Genomic DNA, 18525 nt, shown 5'->3' on the forward strand with positions numbered 1-18525 from the left:
TGCAACACCCAAGACCAACTTGCATGTCAAAAAACCTCTTTTTTCTTTTAAATAAGCCAGTATTCACATGTCAATATATGTTCTTTTGAGCCAATTAGCGTTGTCAACTAAATATTTTACTCACTTCTCCATTTGAATGTTTGTAAGTGTCACCACCCCTTCCATTTCGATCATCAGAGCCAGCTCTGACGTTACCAAAATCTCCCCGTTCAGTAATCTTTTGGGTAGGAAGGAATGATATTGTTATCGAGCGAAGACAATGGACTGGATCGAACCATTCTATCAAGATTTATTTTTCAATCTAGACTAAAATTTGATTAACTCTCCTTTAATGACCTAAAGTAAATATTTTATAAATTATTGTATATATTTAAAATTTATTTATGATTGTTCAAAATTGATTCGTTTGAAATCATTGAGTCAAGTCACTCAAGTAAATATTTTAATTTAAATTACCCATAACATAAATATTAAAAAAATCATAAATCATAAAATATTAAAATATTAATTTATTCAAAATTTTAAAAATATAATTGAAAATAAAATTAAAGCAAAAATTCATTTGGGCGTGAAGAGAGGGCAATGGCAGACTGAGAAAATGACAAAATGGCAGAAGAAAGAAGGAAGAAATGACTAGCGGTGGCGGATCAAGGCGTGGCAAGAGTGGATGGCAGATTTGGAAGAGAGAACGACGTAAGCGAATGACGAGACGCGTCAAATTTGGAAGAGAGAATGACATAAGGGAACGATGTGCAGCGATAGTGTAGCGAATGATGTAGGCGACGGTGATGGCGATGGCGATGGTAGGTGTTGCGATAGCCAATAAGGAAGAAAATAAGTTTGGAAGGGAGGGGATGATGACAGAGAAGATGGCGAGAAGGCAATTGCGATATTTGGTCGAGGCTTGAGAGAGAGAGAGAAAAAAAAGATATATGCAAGATTGGAGGGGGTGGGAGGCTACTCGTGTTTTGGTTTTTTGGATATCTATTATGTGAAAACATTCAAAATAATAAAATATTATTTTAGATTTTTTTTATAATTTTTTTTATAAGAAAATATGTTTTTAATATTTTAAAAAATTAAAAACTCAAAATGGGATGAAAATAATAAAAAGAACATGCCCTTAAATCTTTCTAAAAATTAAACCAAATGAACAACTAAAAAATTGAACAAACTAAAAATGAAAAAAATCAAACTAAAATCGAAAAAACCAAACCGACGGACGGAAAAAACTTTTGCGGCTGCTTGGCGTTTGACTCGTTTGAAACCGCCGAGTCAATAAGGCGAACCTCTCTGGTTTGGTACCCACCCGAAAGCAATTTACACTCTGCAATAGATAATGCATTTGGAAGGCAGTGAGAGAATTCTTACGGACAAAATCGCCTCTTCAAATGATTACGCTCTTCAGATTCTACAAACCCTTCATCCCAATCCCACCCTCTCTAATCACTCGCCCGCAATCGTTCCTCCGCCGCAAAATCTCCATCGGCGGCGCCAGATTCCGTCCTCTGAACTCGAATGCTCAATCTCGGCCGCTAGTCACCCAGAAAACTCGCGACAATGGCGTCGGTGGAACGGAGAGCAGTAAACCTAGTTTTTCAGAGCTGTGGTTGTACAATACGATGAGCAAGCAGAAGGAAGTGTTCACGCCAAAGGTGCCTGGTAAGGTCGGCATGTACGTGTGCGGCGTAACTGCGTACGATCTTAGCCACATCGGCCACGCTCGTGTCTATGTCTGCTTCGACGTCCTCTACAGGTCTCTCTTTAGTTTGCTTCTCGAGAAAAAGAAAAAAACTGATAAGGGATTTTTTTTTTCTTTTTCATTTTTGAAAAGATACGAGTCCTGGAAAGTATAGTTTTGATATCAGTGTGAGTAAGTGTGCTGCCTTATTTGGTCAAATTTTGATTTGATTAAGCTTCTCAAAAGGGATTCTTTGCCGGAATTTTATGGTGATTATAATAAAAAGTGGTGTGCGATCGATTCCTTGGTGCTAATTGGAATTCATTGGTGAATTTGGTTGATTAGGCAGGTTCCTCAGGCACTTGGGATATGAAGTGAATTATGTCCGCAACTTCACTGACGTTGATGACAAGGTCAGTTTGAATTAATTTCTTCTTTCATAATTGAAAATAAATTGGCCATAATGATTATGCTTATATTCTACCTACTGAGTGATTAAATTTTACAAGTTGATAGTTTTACCTTGATACCTTGCTTTTAAATTGTATTCAGGATTAATTTTATGATTTTGGATTGTATGGAGGATAATTCTGTTTAACTGCTTACGAAGCAATGTCTGAACGCTCTCATTTTATAGGAACTTCACTACCTGTTTTGCAGCTTGAGAAGGAACTTGGAACCATATCTACCAAAATTTTCTCATAAGATTTATAATTGTTATACTGGATAATAAATTTGATCATAGGATATTTTGTTCCCATGGTGTAAGATTGAATGCAGGCACCAACTTGTTACGTATGTATGACAGGATAGCTGAGTCTACGATTTTCAAATTCTGTAGATAATTGCCAGAGCAAAGGAGCTAGGGGAGGATCCCATTAGTTTGAGCAGACGTTATTCTGAAGAATTTCATCATGATATGGTGCATCTTCACTGCCTGCCTCCTACTGTGGAGCCTCGTGTCTCAGATCACATGCCCCAAATCATAGACATGATCAAGCAGGTACCTTATATATACATGGATTTGATGGTTTTATTTCCCTAAGCCTTTGAATTTGTTAGTTAAAGAATACACTAGGATAGGTTGGGCTTTGGACAATCTCAGGTCTGAATTTTGACTAGAAAGAACTCCAAAAAATAAGCCTGAAATGCTTTAATATCTGCAGTGATCTTAAGTAGTAAATATGATTTTTTAGCTTGATTTCACAGATATCCCAGAATTGTAAGAGAGAAGGCACGTCCAGTTGGGAGCCTTGGATGGATAAGCTGGATAAGCTACTTTATCTCTTCTCGTGCTCCCTTTAGCCCCATCCACTGTTATAACCTAGAATTATCGTGCATCTGCACTTAATATATTTTCTATTTAATTTTCCTTCACATCTTTTTTTTATTATTATTTTTTATTTGAGGATGGAGTCTTGATTTTCTGACACTTTTGTGATAGATACTTACTTTTGTGACAGATACTTGATAATGGTTGTGCCTACAGAATTGATGGAGATGTGTACTTCTCTGTAGACAAGTTTCCAGAATATGGAAAGCTGTCTGGGAGAAAAGTTGAAGATAATAGGGCAGGTGAACGGGTTGCGGTGGACTTGAGGAAGAAAAATGCTGCTGATTTTGCTTTGTGGAAAGTAAGCTTTTTAATTAATTATTTGGAAAGTAAGCATTTTTATTAATTATTTACATGTGCATGTATAAGCTACCCAGCACACAATCATCAAGATGAGCAAAAATTTTCTGCATATCCCTTATAATTGTTGGTGTTCGATCAAAGATTGACCTTATCGTAAGTGGAATTTTTCAGTTTGTTCAACATCTAAAACTAGTTACATGGGTAGGGATATAAAATATGAATATGACATGACATAGACATGGATACACCACTTTCCAAAACATATAGGGACATGCAGAAGAATATTTATAAGCGCATATACATAAATATTTATGTCATATAGATTTTAAGTTTTGTGCATATATTATGAGTTGTATGGTCCCAACCAACCACAATATATAAATATATAACCGAGTTCTTTTGAGTTTTTTTGGGGTAATATCTTATTAGGAGTTGTGTGCTATTCTTTTGAACTACATTATATAAGGAACCAAAATTGCACTCTAACTGAAATGTTTATCATCACTGGGTTTTCAAGCAGTTATTAATTGTTAATTGCTCGATTGATTTGTTTATAATATTTTTCCCTGTGTTCCCAAGTCCAATTTTTCTCTCATGTACAATGATGTAAGAAGGTGCATTTTGGCATATAGTTACAATCATCATTGTCATCGCACGACTTAATCCCACTAGGTGATGTCAGCTAATAGATTCTAGCTCTCTGGTGTATAGTTACCATATAAGAAGTTCATTACTTTTCGAGCTAGGTTGGTTTGTAAGGTGTGGTTAAAGTTTATTAACTTTGTTGCAGTCTGCAAAGGAGGGGGAGCCCTTCTGGGAGAGTCCATGGGGTCCTGGAAGACCTGGATGGCATATCGAGTGCAGTGCCATGAGTGCTGCTTATTTAGGCTATTCTTTTGATATACATGGTGGTGGGATGGATCTCATCTTCCCCCACCATGAAAATGAAATTGCTCAGAGTTGTGCTGCTTGTGAAAAGAGTAATGTAACCTACTGGATACACAATGGATTCGTGACCATTGACTCAGAGAAAATGTCTAAGTCACTAGGAAACTTCTTCACTATTCGGCAGGTAAGTTAAATAGATATTGTTTGCACTATCCCAGTTTATCTTAACTAATTTTTGTAATTTCAGTATCTACACTTAGCTTTATTTTGTTTACTCTGGATAGATTAAACTAGCTCTACGATGTTGGGTGATGTTACCAATTTTTGGTCCCCCAGGTTATAGACCTCTATCATCCCCTTGCTTTGAGACTTTTCTTAATTGGGACACACTACCGATCTCCAATCAATTATTCGGATGTTCAGCTTGAAAGAGCATCTGACCGAGTTTTTTACATCTATCAGGTATCACAATGCTAGAACCTTCAGTCTATCTCTCCTCTCTCTCTCTCTCTCTCTGTATATATATTTATGTTAACCATCCTACTATCTACCTGTCTATGCATGTGTAGTGTGTGCAATCCTGGTTTTTAGTCTTTTGGAACCACCTGGATCTAGTTTATGTCATGCCAGTTCTGTCTGGCTTTGCTTTCTTATCTTGCCATACTCGTGCCTCAACTAATATTTTGAGGCTATGTGCCTGACACACTGGCTGGAAACTGTTGCACCCAGTCATTTCATGCAAACACAGCTGAAAGATTAATTTGGTTGTCCTTTTTGTGCCCCTATATACTCTCAATTTACTTATGTTGTCTTCACAGAAACATAATTGATGATTGTTGAGTGATATTTCACGAATTAGATTGTGTGCAAAATTTAGTATCACCAATATGCTCTGGAGATACAGTTCCTATTCTTTGTGATTTATTAGGTTCAATTTTTTCAGACGCTACATGACTGTGGAGTTATTCTGAGCCAGCAGAATGACGGAACTCAAAAGGGCTCAATTCCACCAGATGTCTTGAGTTGCATCAATAAGTTCAATGATGAAGTTCTGATGTCAATGTTTGATGATCTTCACACTCCTGTTGCCTTGTCTGCACTCTCTGACCCATTGAAAATCATCAATGATTTGCTACACACTCGCAAGGTATTGGGCTTCCGAGTGAAAAGATTAGATGTAACGGTTTATGCAGAAGAATCTTTAAAATATTTTTGATTATAGTATTTTGCGAAACATAAAGACATTTTTCCAAATGCCAAAAAAGCACATAAATGAGATTCTTCTTGTTTGATTTGTTGTGGCTATAGTCTGATGGGCAGTTGGTGCTAGGTTTCCATTAGTTGGTTGACATTAGTGCTTAACCAAATTGAGAATTCCATGAATCAACAAATAGAGCACTGGTTGAGGACTGAATCACTAACCAGTAGAATTTTAAGTCTGGACCAACTTAAGTTGTGCTCATGCTTATTGTTCTCAAATGTAGGATTTATTTTGATTCCTTCTTTTTGTATTTGTTCATTTATTTTTTTATGTTCTAATCCTTAGTCTATTATTTCCTTTCCCGCGGTTCATTTCTTGTTGAGGAAACTTCTACCTTAACCTGCTCGATATTTTTTGATACTCTGCACAGGGGCGGAAGCGAGAATTGCGGATGGAATCTCTTGCAGCTTTAGAACAAGCTATTAGTAATCTTCTTTCTATTTTAGGTCTTATGCCAGCAATTTACTCTGAGGTATTCAAACTTTCTTTTCCTCTTATAATTCACTGTTGCAAAAACCATCTCCTAACTGCCATTCCACAAATGAACTAAGTTTTTAACTTCTAAAATTTCTCAAAATGGTGCAAATTGTTCTTGGCATTCTTAAACTTGACGTGGATTGATTCAAAATTTTCAAGGAATTCGTAACCTACTCTAGTGATTCCAATGCCTCCTTATTGCATTCATGTTATACCCCCCTGAAGAATTATCCTTATTCTTTCTTTTGCCAAGTAATGCATTTTTAATGCCATGACAAATAGTTAGGCCCATTGCAGGTTTTGCAGCAGCTGAGGGAGAAAGCATTAAAGCGTGCAAAATTGACCGAAGATCTAGTTCTACAAAAAATTGAAGAGAGGACAACTGCGAGAATGAACAAAGAGTATGAGAAATCGGATGCATTAAGGAAAGATCTGGCTGCTGTGGGTATCGCTCTAATGGACAGCCCGGAGGGAACAACTTGGAGACCAGCTGTTCCTCTTGCATTGCAAGAGCAGCAGGTTGCTGCAGCCTGAATGGCTTCTGGGGATGCCATTGTTAAGATTCATCACATCCTGCTTACAGTCTGGAGATTTTCTTCTTGTTAATGAAAGTCCTGGGTGGAACACTTATTTATGGGCCATTATTACATGGAGGTAGAAGTAAAAATGGGAAAAAAATTTAGTGCCTTTAGGACTGGCCAGGTAATAACATTCTTTTGATACCAATAATCTGTTTCTTCTTGCTACTGCATGTGGATTACCCTACCCTCTGATCTTTCTCCTCATTTGTGTGCTTTCAGGGTTAAGGATCAGTTCTCGACATGAAGCCATGGTTTTTGATCAATTGAATTGGGACTAATGTTGCTTGAAGTTACACTGTTTCTAGCATTTTGTGGCCCATTTTTATATTGAAACCAGCTCTGTATGGTAATCTCTTTACTTGCTATATTTTTCCTGAATGGTTGTTGACAGACGCAATCAATAATAAGTAGATTTGTATTTGTTTATGATGGTTCTTTCTCACATGTATCCTGGAAAATGGTGGGAAATTATTAACTAATGCTCCAAATCTTTGAGCTTGAAATAAAAAACAGAACGATCATAGTATACATGAGCAAAGCTTATCTACAAGCAGGAACAAGAAAGCTGGGAATGTGAACAAACACAATGGAGCAAGGAGTGACAGTCACAGGCTCTGAGATATTCACATGTACAGGCTCCAATGGAGGTATGGTTCCAGAGGAGTTTACACTTAACATTTTCCCATTCAAAAGCACTGTTTGGCTGTGTAAGTTTCCATCTTTGGCTGTTAAATGGTACTCTTCTCTTGTAACTTCGCCAACATTTGACGCCTGATGCTTGCGTTCAGACTTTGTTCTTCCGGTATTGTGTTTATGTGGCAGTTTTGGAACCTCATTTGTGCTCTCATTTGCAACTGAAACCCTAACTTGGACTGTGTTGTTACCATCTAGGTTGATCAATAGTAATGTGATTCCTTCCTGTCACATATAAATCCGATAACTGTAAGATGCTTCATATAGATGACATCATAATCTGACATGGTAGAGTCTGCAATTTACAGATTGTTTTGAGCAGTGAGAATATGCACGGATTTTTGCTGTTCCAGAGAAACTTGTATTTAGAACATTTCTCCCCATTATCCGATGCCAAAGTAGAGCACTGCACAAGATTGCTCTTGTTTCAGAGACATAAAATGAGGTAATAATTATGAGAAAGGAAGATGCTGTGTTGTCAACAAGATTGTCAATGAATGTGAATCGAAGAGTGGGGAGTATTACTTCTCTATCAAATCTGCATATTCCTTCTTTTTTCTTAGAGAAGAGTTATTTACAAAAGTGGTTTTCATGACAGAAACCCAAGCATCTTCCAGGTACAAAAATGAGATCATGGGATTTTAGAAAATAACCTGTAGTAATCAGGGTTTGGAACAAAGGTGGTGGTGTTGAGAAGGCCATAGTTTCCACCTATTAAAGTTTGTCTACAGTATGTTTTGGTATCATAAGAGGATGCCATTCCAAGCTGATCCAAGTACCTATTTTGTGAGCATAGATTAAGATTAGTCCTAAAAATACTAAACCTACACACACATACACACATGGAACTGAGAAGGATACTGATGAATAGATTAGCTCCAACACACCAAAAGCTAAATACAAAGGCATTAGTCACAAGATTATGGCCACTGTTATAAGCTCCACCAGCTTCACCAACCCATGCTACTGTCGAAGTTCCAGAGCTCTCTAGAATGTTCTGGAGGCTTCTGAAGGGCTCTGATCCTCCATCGAGGTAGGATGGATCTAGAATCTTCTCAATCAGGTGATTATCATTGCCTGGATATCAATACAAGAAGGGTAAACTTGATCGTCATCGAGCCCAAATGATTTGAGCAGAATTGCATAAACAAAGCGCTTCTGGTTTGCCAAGATACCTGGACCAAGGTTGTAAATATGGTGGGTGATCGCTTGGAGAGAGAGAGGCGTTTTGTTCACAAATTCTGCGAACCAGTAAGCATCGAAGAACCCTCCTGGGCCAAGGACCAGAGGCTTGATCTGGGAGCCTCTGTAGACTTTTTGCACCATGTTATGGAGAGCGATCACATCAGATGCATACTGATCTGCCGCAATTCGTGCTCCAATTCCATTCCCACTTAGCTCATTTCCTGAGAAAATGCAGAGAAAAAGAAAAAAAAAAAATCTAAGAGAAAGAGATATACGCTACCTGAAGATAGCTAAGTCAATCTCCTGGATAAGATACGAGTGTTCTTACCAAGCTCCCAGCCACGGACAGTGTAGTTCTTGTTGACTGTGTATCTTATAAGAGACTCTGCATTGCTGGAATCCCATGCTCCTGTAGCTGAGCCATTGGGATTCATCGATCTACCACTTAACGCATTCAAGCCAAATATGACCTTAGCTCTGTGTACAACAACACAACTTTTTATCTCATTAGGCGGGATTGATTACGCAAATTTTAGTTGATTAGTTATTTCTACGCATGAAATTATCTTCTATAAAGTTGTTAAGAGCTATTATCGACATTAAGAAGAGAAGGGCTTCAATATTCACCAGAACTAGAAAGTGTTTGTGAATATGCAAGCTCTACTATCATCTCAATTTTGCTTGTTTTGGAACAGAAATGGTGAAAACTTTGATCTTCTTACCCGGCTTCTTTGAAGAAAATGTTTAGGGCATCCCAGCGAGGCAAGGGCAAGCAGCCTTGAGTGAAGCCAAACATCTCCAAATTACTTTTAACAAATTGGGAGCATGGTCGTTGGTCACCTATATTTTGGTATATGACTTTGTCTTGCAAAGTTCCACCAATTCTGATTGTCAAAGGAGAAAATGCTGCAAAATGCAGAGAAGTTTGTAACTTATTTTGAGTGCCAAGGAGTTGAAGTCCTAAAATGGGTAAGATTTACAGAAAGTTTTCCCACCTTTGATTGCATCTAGCAGAATTGGGTTGCTGAGATCCTGCAAAATCAAAATTTGCAAGATAGAACAAGTAAGAGTGATTTAGCTAAAACTTCTGAATATGGAGAGAGAGAGAGAGAGAGAGAGAGAGAGAGAGAACCAAATTGAGAAGAGAAGCACTGCCCCAGCTACAATCTTCATAGTCGCATTTCTCAGGAGGCCAAAAATCCATAGTGGCACAAATGAAGTCTTCATCTGTCTTCCCAATGGAGGCTGTTCCATTGATGAGAACAGTTCCCTCAACACTTCCAGTTTTCAGTGAAACCACAGTTCGTGAGCTGTGGATGGCCAAGCACAGCCATAGACACAGTCCCAGGAGGTCAAAGACAGAAATCACACAACCCATTTCATAAATCAACGAGCCAACATGCCAAGAAGATGAAGGGGTAGTGTATATACTGAGGTTCCAATTGATGGTTGGAAAGACTTTGTCACAGAAAGAAAGTCCCCCAAGTTGAGAAACAAACATGGCACATGTTGTCTCAAGTATTTGACTTCTCTAGTTCAATTCTCTTAGGGACTAGAATTTTTTAACGGCAACTACAATAAAATAAAAATGCACTAACAATAATATGCCATGTTTCTACAATTTTTCATCATTGAATGTATAAATATTATGTCTTTGGGGTTCAAATGTTTAAGACATGTAGGGTATTAATGCCACTGAGGAACAAGTTGTTAAGAGTGGTCATTCCAATAATTGGAGCATATATTTAGATCCAGTACTGACTTGGACAGTTACCTTCTTATTTTCCAATGATAGATTTAGTTCAAATTATCTAAGAGTTTTGAATGAAAATGAAGCTAAATCCTATATCTTTTCTCTTTCTTAATCTCAATAACAAAATATTCAATAATTAGAGTGGCTGAATCAATTTCAAAATGGTCCAGCAAAAGGTTGGTCACTTAGGGTTGACAATTGCCTCCTCTTGTCTTGAGAGTACTCAACAACTATGAGACCAAGAAAGGTGCAGCTGAGGGGTATATATGTATTTTAATAAAGATATATTGGGTGAAAGAAACCATTCAGCCAACACAATTTGATAAGGTTTCATAATATCAAAATAATTTAATGTTTGCTTATATGATAGTATAAATATAAATATACAATTACTTATTAGTTCCAATCAAATACTGGATAAAAAAAGACCATCAATAGACATAATGACCCAATGGAGTAAAAGTAAAAAATTAGAAGCTTTTATAAACCTTAGTAGCAAAAACCACTTCAATTGTGGGGCACCAAGCTCTTCTTGTTCATGTGTCACGATCCCCTTAACCATTTGATTTTTTCTTCATTTCTTTATGGAGAAACTTTAGTATAAGATTTGAAGTGTTTGGTGACCTAATTTGTGTAATGCAGCAAGCAATTTGCTATCTGGGTACAGATTACAGCCTATACATATATATATATATATAATTCTTCTTGAATCAATATGTATGTGAACATGGGATTAATTGGATTTACAAGGTGGCACCAGCTGAATGTTGCTTAAGAATGGTGGAAATGTTATTTCAATACTTGTGATATTTTTATGTTATTTGTGTTTTTATATGCTATATTTTATGTCATATTCATATAGATGTATAATATATTAGTACACGGGTGTCATTAAAAATGTCATAAATGAGTGGCTAAATAGCATTTTCGCATATGTAATCAACTTGTTTAGGTTATGTTTGTTAAAATGAATAAGATAAGGTTACATCAAAATAATTTAATTATAATGTTTAAGATAACTTATTCGAAAGGGAGTGGAAGAAATTTATCCGGAAAGTCCAAGATAAGAAGTCACATGACTTTTTTTTAAATAAATTTAATAAATATAATAAAAAATATTTTTGTCCTGCTCTTCATATTTCATCATTTTTTATTTATGTCTTAATTAATAAACACTATAAGAGTTTAGGCTAAATCCTTGTCACCTATTGAGATTACTGCTCAGTATTTCCTTTCCATTTTCTTAACTCTGCCCTTAAAACTTAGAATGACTTTGGGACATTGCTAATGTCAACTATGAGCTTGACTTTGTAATTAGCTTTAAAGTTGAAAGAAAACAAATAAGATTATCCCACCTATCAGTTTAGGTGGTGCATCATTAATCTCATAATTAAGCTAATTAATATTTAATCAGCATGATCAAGTGAAATTAAGTTAATTTGTACATGTTTAATAACATCCACATTTCAAATCCTTTTCATATCAAAGTTAACCTTTCATGTTGTGCTAATTGTTCATTCTTCCCTATATTTAATTTATAAAGCAAATTAAAGTCCCACCATATTTAAATAAGAGGTTTAATGTAGTGGAAATAATGCTACACACACAATGCATCCTTCCAAACTAGAAAATTAATCAACATTTCTAATGAATTAATGATAACGGTGAGTATAATCGAGCTGATCGAAATATTAAAAATGAAATAATCAAATATATGTCAAAAATTAAGTTGATTTGATCAAACAAATACGAAAATAAAAAAACTAAACAAATACACAAAAAAAAAAATGAATTGACAAAAAAACAAAAATAAAAAAAACAAAAACCTAACAAAAATAACTAAAATGTTGGTAAAAAACGATATTATTTGATAATTTTGGTCAGTTTAGTTATTTTAATTTTTTAATGTAAAATATAATTAAATCAAAATAACTAAAATTTTCAAACTTGAAAACTGAACTAAATTTACCCTTAACTGGAATTGAACTAAATCCACAGTTTCAATCAATTTAATTTATTTATTTTAATTAAATTAAAATTTTGCTCATGGTGGCTTCGACTAGAGATTTTAAATATGTCAAGTCGGGTGAGTCAATTTAGGCTCGGCATAGAGTCTCTGTTGGCCAAATGTTATTTTAAATTATTTTTTTATATATTTTATATAAAAATACAGAAATGTTATTTGTATATTAACTTTTGACACACGATTTTGACACTAAAGTGTATACAAAATTAACTTGTTGCTCGGGGTATGTGGCAATGTTGCTTGTGCACAGTCTTTTTATTTTATTTTATATATTTTTAATTAAGATAATATTTATTAAAATGAATAAGATAAGATTATATTAAGATAATTTATCTATAAGTTCCAAGATAACTTATCTGAAGAGAAAAGAGATAAATTTATTTAGAAAATTCAAAATAAGAAATCATATAACTTCTTTTTAGATAAATTTAATAAATATAATGAAAAATACTTTTGTTCGGTATGCTTTTCATATCTTATTTTTTCTGATTTATATTTTGGTTAACAAATAAGAAAAGAAAAAAAATCTTGTCAAATAATTTTTTTAAATGATAATTATTTTTTTTAAATAATTTTACTACTATATCAAGATTCATTTGATTTAAAGTGAAAATTACAATAACTAATTATTATATTACAACTTCAATTCACTATAATTAAAACCCTATGTGTGTTTTTCCCTTACCAAAAAAAGGAAAAAAAAAGTGTTTATTTTATTTTTTTTTCTTTTCCCCTATTGCTCATTTATTTATATGTATAAAAAAATACAAAATACTTCCCCATTATAATGTCTTAAAATTTGAAATGAACATATTATCTATGGTGGTTGGAATTGAGCATTATTGGGTCCACCTCAAGTCAAGTGTTTGATGGCCGGCTTTCCTCGATCTCAAGTTTGTCCAAAATTTACTTAAAAATTTAGGACTTAGTTTCTCAATTAAGCCTAATCATGATTTCAAAATCAACGGTTTTGATTTCACTTTCTAGTGAAATCGGAATCGAACCATCTATAGATGGTTTTGGTCCCGGTTTCTTGATGGTTTGATTCCGATTCCCAATGATTCCAATTTTGGTTTGAACTAATTTAATAAAAAAAACAAAAAAAAAACTTAAGACTTAATTTATATAAATCAAGTTGCATACGTATTTTTTTGAGGTTTAAAGGAATCAAAATTCATGTAGTTCGCTTACTATTTGAATTTGTAATCCCTTTAACTTTGGGATTATTTTTTGAAGTACTAACTATTGTGCATTGTATTATATTGTTTATATTTATTTAATTTATTTTTTAATGATTTGAACAGATTCCAGTTCTAATTCCTTATTTTTAAGAATCGGAACCGAACTGTAAGTCTTTGATTTTGGTTCTGATTTTTGAATTGAAATTGAAAAGATGATTTCAATTCAATTTTTAGAAGAATGATTCCAATTTGGTTCACAGTTTGAACTGAACTGTGGTTCGGTCTACTCCTGATACATCCTCTAATGATCAAGTTAGTCTAGGTAACAAAAATTGAGCAAAGTAACAATATGCAATAAGTGACTTACTTGTCTCTTGGAGTTTGTGCATTTACATAGGATATTGTGGAGCCAATGGAGTGCTACGATCATACCACGTAAACGATTAGATCTCGACTATGAGAGAATGGTCTTAAAAAGAGATTATTGAGATTTGAGTTTAAATTAAGGTTCGAATATAGTCATTTGAGTCAAGTATTTTATCTAGGCGTAGTATACTCATAAGTTAGATCTTGATTTTGGACATCTAACTATCTTAGCCTGCATCTAAGTACCACGGTACACATGTCACTTTTAAATTTTTTCAAAAAAAGGTACTTATGTAATTTTACTTAGAATTTGAATGATTCTCCACCGATTCGATACAATGAAATAATTCATCTCTCTATGAGAGCTAATTACCATTCTTATGTTTAGAATTAACATGGAAATGAATTTAAATAAGTAATTTGACCATATTACCCTTAACAAAAATTAATATATAATATTAATAAATCAATTTTAATTTTTAAATAATCTCCACTATATCATTAACAATGAGTTACATATTTTCATATTATACAAAAAAATTAATTAAGATTTTAAGTACAAAAAATTGTCAATATCATTCACAAACCCATATGATGCAAAGTTACGATGTCTAGTCCTTAGGTTTTTACGGTACAAATTTATTTGTGATCGGAAGGTCACGAGGGTTCAAACACATGGATTAAATAAATAATTTAACAAAGTTTGAAATTATTGATATTTGTGAAAATAAAATAAGTAAATAAATAAACAAACGGGACCTAAAAATTAGGATCATTTATTCAATAACTTTAATCAATTTTGATTGGAATTCTAATTTTAGAACTTGAGGGTAAACTTAAAACCATTCCTTATAACCATTATTTCTTGCTGGATATTTGGATTTCAAATCAGATTTTTATTTGAGGAAGCTAATAAATAAATGTTTCATTTTATTATTTTTCTTATTCCCTTTCTTATTTCTTATATATTTTGCTTTAATGCCCAGATGGAATGCCATAATTATCAACTTTCCAAACAACACACAAACATTAAATGACAATATCATCTACCTTGTGAACTCTAACAATTCTTGGGCTATAAAAGAGTGTCTCTCTTTCTCCGCTCTTCAATCACCAAAATCAAAAGCATTCTCAACTCATCAAGATTTTTTGTCGGCTTTTCTTCTTCTTCCATGGCTACCATCATCAAGCTTCTTTCCTTACAACTGGCTCTCTCCCTTTACCTCCTCGGCCAAGGTAATTAACTCTCTCTCGTTGTGTAAGTCTTGATTCCAAAAAATTCTTATTTGCAAAAGAAAGCCCAACCCCTTGACTTATTAAGTTAGGCTTAACGAGGCCAAGCTTGCTCTCTCATTTTCTATTTCGAAGAGATAAATTTCTATTTCATCGACTCCCTCAACCCCGCATATTGAGTTAAGCTTAAAAATACCATATTCTCTCATAACCGAAAAGATTAATCTCTATTTTAAAAGCATTATCACTAATTTATCTTGAAAATCCACCTATTAAGTTACAGTTGACAAAATTAAATTCACATTATAAGTCAAAATCTTCTTAGGGTCGCCCTCCATGGGGTCAACGGTATCCAATGTTAGTTTCAAAGTACGTATTTTATATTTTTTGATAAATAAGATTTATCAAATGTTATCACGTGCATTATATGTTCAAGTGACAAACCCTAACTAGCTACTTTCTTCCCATTCTTGCAGGTAGATCAGATGACTACGAGTGTCGAGGCGTTCCCGGCGAGATCACGATCGGCCAGGCTATGACCGGAAAGCTCGTGAAAGGCAAGCCGGAATGGACTGTGACTTTTAGCAACCCGTGCTACTGCAACCAATTGCATATCTCTGTCACCTGTGCCGGGTTTAAGACCGTCGAGAAGATCAATCCTCGGGCCCTCGCCATCGCCGGCGACGGCAAATGCCTCCTCGCCGACGACGGCGCCATCCATCCCCATGATTCTTTCAGCTTCAACTATGCTTGGGACCGCCCATATCCCTTCAAGATTGCTGATGCTATCGTCGCATGCTCATAATTTATATATATATATATATATCACAAACAGTAGTAGTAGTTCTTCGATCAAGTTAAGGTTTCTGAATTTTGATTGAATAAAGGGATTGTTAATTTTACCAATCTCTATTGCCATTCTTCTTATTTTCTTTTTTATTTTATTTTAATTTATCGATATTACTTTTTAATATAAAAATTAACTTTGAATGTCATGTTATATATATATATATTTCATATTACTATAAAGAAAAATACTATAATAAAAATAACTCTCAGAGATCTATTGTTCTTTTAAAAGATATAAAAGCGAAACAATCAACATATTAATATTAGAAGACTCGAGAATGAAACAATTGACTTATTGATATTGAAAAAAAGATGACCGAGAGTTATTTCCTAAATTTGAAAGAGAGTATGAGGTTTTTTTTAATAAAAATGATTTTTAACTATTTTTTTATATAATTAACATAACAAAAAAAAGAATCTAAAATATTATCAAATTAACTTCTCATGTATTGTTTAATCGAGATATAATTCAAATCACCATGTATTTTTTTATTTTTGAATAGGCCATAATAATAGTTCGATAATTCAAAGACACCTTTAATTGTTGTTAATCAAAAAATTGAATCATAATATCCTCAAATTAATATGAACTCGCACATAATAATAAACCTTAGCCATATAGGGCAAGTATAGAGGCCAACACCCTTTCGATTCAATGGTGTTTATTATAGTAATAATTTATTTTTTTAACTAAAAAAATATGTAATTAATTTGAAACTTTAAAAGGGGCCAAATTCTTTAAAAGCCGAGCGAAATTTTTTAAATTTGTTGCCAAATTGCATGAATAAGTCCCCTTTATTTTTAAAAATTTATTTTTAAAATTTTATAATTAAAAAATCTTAACATTTGATGTTTTAAAAATTTTAAAAAATATATTTAAAAGAATGTTATCTAAGTTGAAAAATTAAAAAAAATAAATTTTGTATTTTTTATGAGAATTTAATTATTTAATGGATAATTAATTGAAATAACTCATTTGTTACAATTTTTTGAAGTACCAAAAGCACGATTTAAAATGTTATTAACAAAAAAAGATATTAATTAAAATAATACTAAACTTGATTTTAACAAATATTTTATCACAACTTCCAATTAATTGCCAGTGGCATTCGTAAAGTTATCTATTCAATCACAGAACACATCTTCTATTTTTTAACTCTATTTTTTTTATTAAGTGATTCGATCTTTTATTTGAAAATATAAATTATTTTCTATTTTTCTAATTTTTTACTATGAACTAGAAAATATTTTTTAAATTTTCTAAAATTGAATGTAATGACTTCTTAAACTATAATTAGAGTTAAAAACTTAAAAATAGATAATCAAGATTGGAATCTCCTCGAGTTTTACATGTCATTACTCGTTTTTATATTTAACTTGGGCCCAAGTGTAATAATCATGTATTTAAATTAGAGATGATTTTTAGATATGGAATTTATATATTTTACTTTAATGTATTATACATGTTATATATTAATGATAATTGGGATCGATCACTAAAATTTATCTCACGATCATCACATGTGTTGAGCTAACTTGCTCATATTAATTAAGTTTTGATGATTAACAAAATGAGAATTTTTAATATATAAAATATAGTATTTTTAGTGATTAATGAAAAATAGTATTTTTATTAAATATATTAATTATAGTATCAAATTATGTTTAATTAATTTATAATTTTTTTCATAACATGTGTATGGAAAAATATTATTTTCTATTAATTTTTTTATATAATTTTTAGATTAATTTATAAAATATTTTTCATAGTATATGTATTACCAAAAATATTATTTTCTATTAAAAATATATTTTTTAATTTAATTTATTAAACATTTTTTTCATAAGTGTATGCATTTTCAAAAATGTTATTTTCCATTAAAATTATTTTTCAAAGTATTTCTAAAATGTATAAAAAATAATTTTATAAAATTTGGAAAAAAAATTAATTCTTCACTATTGCTACAGTACAGCTATAGTGACGATATAGTGCCCCTCCAACGATCAGAATTTTGATCGTTGCTACAGTGAACTTGACCGTTGCTACAATGTCACTACAATAATTTTCAGAATGCTTATAAATAGCTCCAAATTCATTTTGGAGATCATTCTTTGCTCATATTGCCTATCCAAAGCACTCAAAAACTCTTGAGTTAATTTCCAAGAATTCTAAAGCTCTTAAAGATTCGTTGCACATTCACCGAAGAGCCATAAAGCAAAAGGAGAAAAAGATATCACAAAGTCGAATCCGATCTTCTCCATTCATACTAAGGTCACCGTTTATTTATTTATTTAAATATTATTGTCTTGTATATTTTATGCTTAATTACTTATTTGTGTCCAAGTGTGGACAATTATTTTTTAACAATTAAATTATCATTATAGATTGTATAGGTTTCCTAGAATCTTTAAAATCTAGGTGAATCTAGTTTTTAAGAGAAGCTAGAGAGAAAACCTTGGTGTTTGTAATTTTCTTAGAATTCATTGTAATCTATAAGTGTATCTAGTTTCCAATGTGAGTTAGTGTGAAAACTTTGGTGAGATTAGTGGAACCCCAATAATGGTTGAGACTTTTGGAGAGTAAAGTATAACCACTATAAATTATCTCGTGCCTCATTTATTTATTCTTGCTATATTTTTTGGTTTACAATTTATTAATTTTAAACTCACATATACATAGTTATAAAATTTTAATTTGTTTAAAATTAAATAAAA

At 32.8% G+C, this 18525-nt stretch overlaps 3 protein-coding genes across 7 annotated transcripts; 2 read left to right on the forward strand and 1 right to left on the reverse strand.

Annotated features, from left to right (window-relative positions):
• The first annotated feature begins 1287 nt into the window (after window positions 1-1287).
• On the forward strand, window positions 1288-6950 carry LOC127813013 (cysteine--tRNA ligase, chloroplastic/mitochondrial). Of its 4 annotated transcripts, none has more exons than XM_052353669.1 (10): window positions 1288-1756; window positions 2031-2094; window positions 2523-2684; window positions 3145-3315; window positions 4108-4389; window positions 4542-4667; window positions 5149-5352; window positions 5837-5938; window positions 6241-6645; window positions 6744-6950. In XM_052353669.1, exons 1-9 carry the CDS (start codon window positions 1392-1394, stop codon window positions 6475-6477), a joined length of 1713 nt encoding a protein of 570 aa, XP_052209629.1. In that variant the 5' UTR covers window positions 1288-1391; the 3' UTR covers window positions 6478-6645; window positions 6744-6950. The 4 variants fall into 4 exon arrangements, with proteins under 4 accessions (XP_052209629.1, XP_052209630.1, XP_052209631.1 ...); XM_052353670.1 differs by having other exon boundaries at window positions 1583-1756; window positions 2027-2094; XM_052353671.1 differs by having other exon boundaries at window positions 1675-1756; window positions 2490-2684.
• Window positions 6951-7064: 114 nt separating this feature from the next.
• LOC127813012 (heparanase-like protein 3) lies at window positions 7065-9912 on the reverse strand. 2 transcript variants are annotated; one of them, XM_052353668.1, is made up of 9 exons: window positions 9535-9908; window positions 9398-9434; window positions 9125-9308; window positions 8731-8879; window positions 8393-8623; window positions 8105-8294; window positions 7871-7996; window positions 7524-7623; window positions 7065-7442 (listed from the first exon to the last, which is right to left on the reverse strand). In XM_052353668.1, exons 1-9 carry the CDS (start codon window positions 9901-9903, stop codon window positions 7065-7067), a joined length of 1764 nt encoding a protein of 587 aa, XP_052209628.1. In that variant the 5' UTR covers window positions 9904-9908. The 2 variants fall into 2 exon arrangements, with proteins under 2 accessions (XP_052209628.1, XP_052209627.1); XM_052353667.1 differs by having other exon boundaries at window positions 7871-8294; window positions 9535-9912.
• A 4988-nt stretch (window positions 9913-14900) lies between these two features.
• LOC127812840 (TPD1 protein homolog 1-like) lies at window positions 14901-15766 on the forward strand. Its single transcript, XM_052353366.1, has 2 exons — window positions 14901-14964; window positions 15438-15766. The coding sequence occupies exons 1-2, from the start codon at window positions 14901-14903 to the stop codon at window positions 15764-15766; spliced, it is 393 nt and encodes a 130-aa protein (XP_052209326.1).
• The last annotated feature ends 2759 nt before the right edge of the window (window positions 15767-18525 follow it).

Source organism: Diospyros lotus, chromosome 11 (assembly GCF_014633365.1).
Source record: "Diospyros lotus cultivar Yz01 chromosome 11, ASM1463336v1, whole genome shotgun sequence".
Lineage (NCBI taxonomy): Eukaryota > Viridiplantae > Streptophyta > Magnoliopsida > Ericales > Ebenaceae > Diospyros > Diospyros lotus.

Excerpts from the sequence above, each read along its gene's own strand:
- LOC127813012 (XM_052353667.1), bottom strand. The coding sequence starts at position 9,903 with ATGTTTGTTTCTCAACTTGGGGGACTTTCTTTCTGTGACAAAGTCTTT. Across the intron at positions 8,880-9,124 it reads ATTTTCTTCAAAGAAGCCGG|AGCTAAGGTCATATTTGGCT; the intron begins GTAAGAAGATCA and ends TGTTGTACACAG. Across the intron at positions 8,624-8,730 it reads TGTCCGTGGCTGGGAGCTTG|GAAATGAGCTAAGTGGGAAT; the intron begins GTAAGAACACTC and ends GCATTTTCTCAG.
- LOC127813013 (XM_052353669.1), top strand. The coding sequence starts at position 1,392 with ATGATTACGCTCTTCAGATTCTACAAACCCTTCATCCCAATCCCACCC. Across the intron at positions 2,685-3,144 it reads TCATAGACATGATCAAGCAG|ATACTTGATAATGGTTGTGC; the intron begins GTACCTTATATA and ends CTTTTGTGACAG. Across the intron at positions 4,668-5,148 it reads GAGTTTTTTACATCTATCAG|ACGCTACATGACTGTGGAGT; the intron begins GTATCACAATGC and ends CAATTTTTTCAG.
- LOC127812840 (XM_052353366.1), top strand. The coding sequence starts at position 14,901 with ATGGCTACCATCATCAAGCTTCTTTCCTTACAACTGGCTCTCTCCCTT. Across the intron at positions 14,965-15,437 it reads CCTTTACCTCCTCGGCCAAG|GTAGATCAGATGACTACGAG; the intron begins GTAATTAACTCT and ends CCATTCTTGCAG.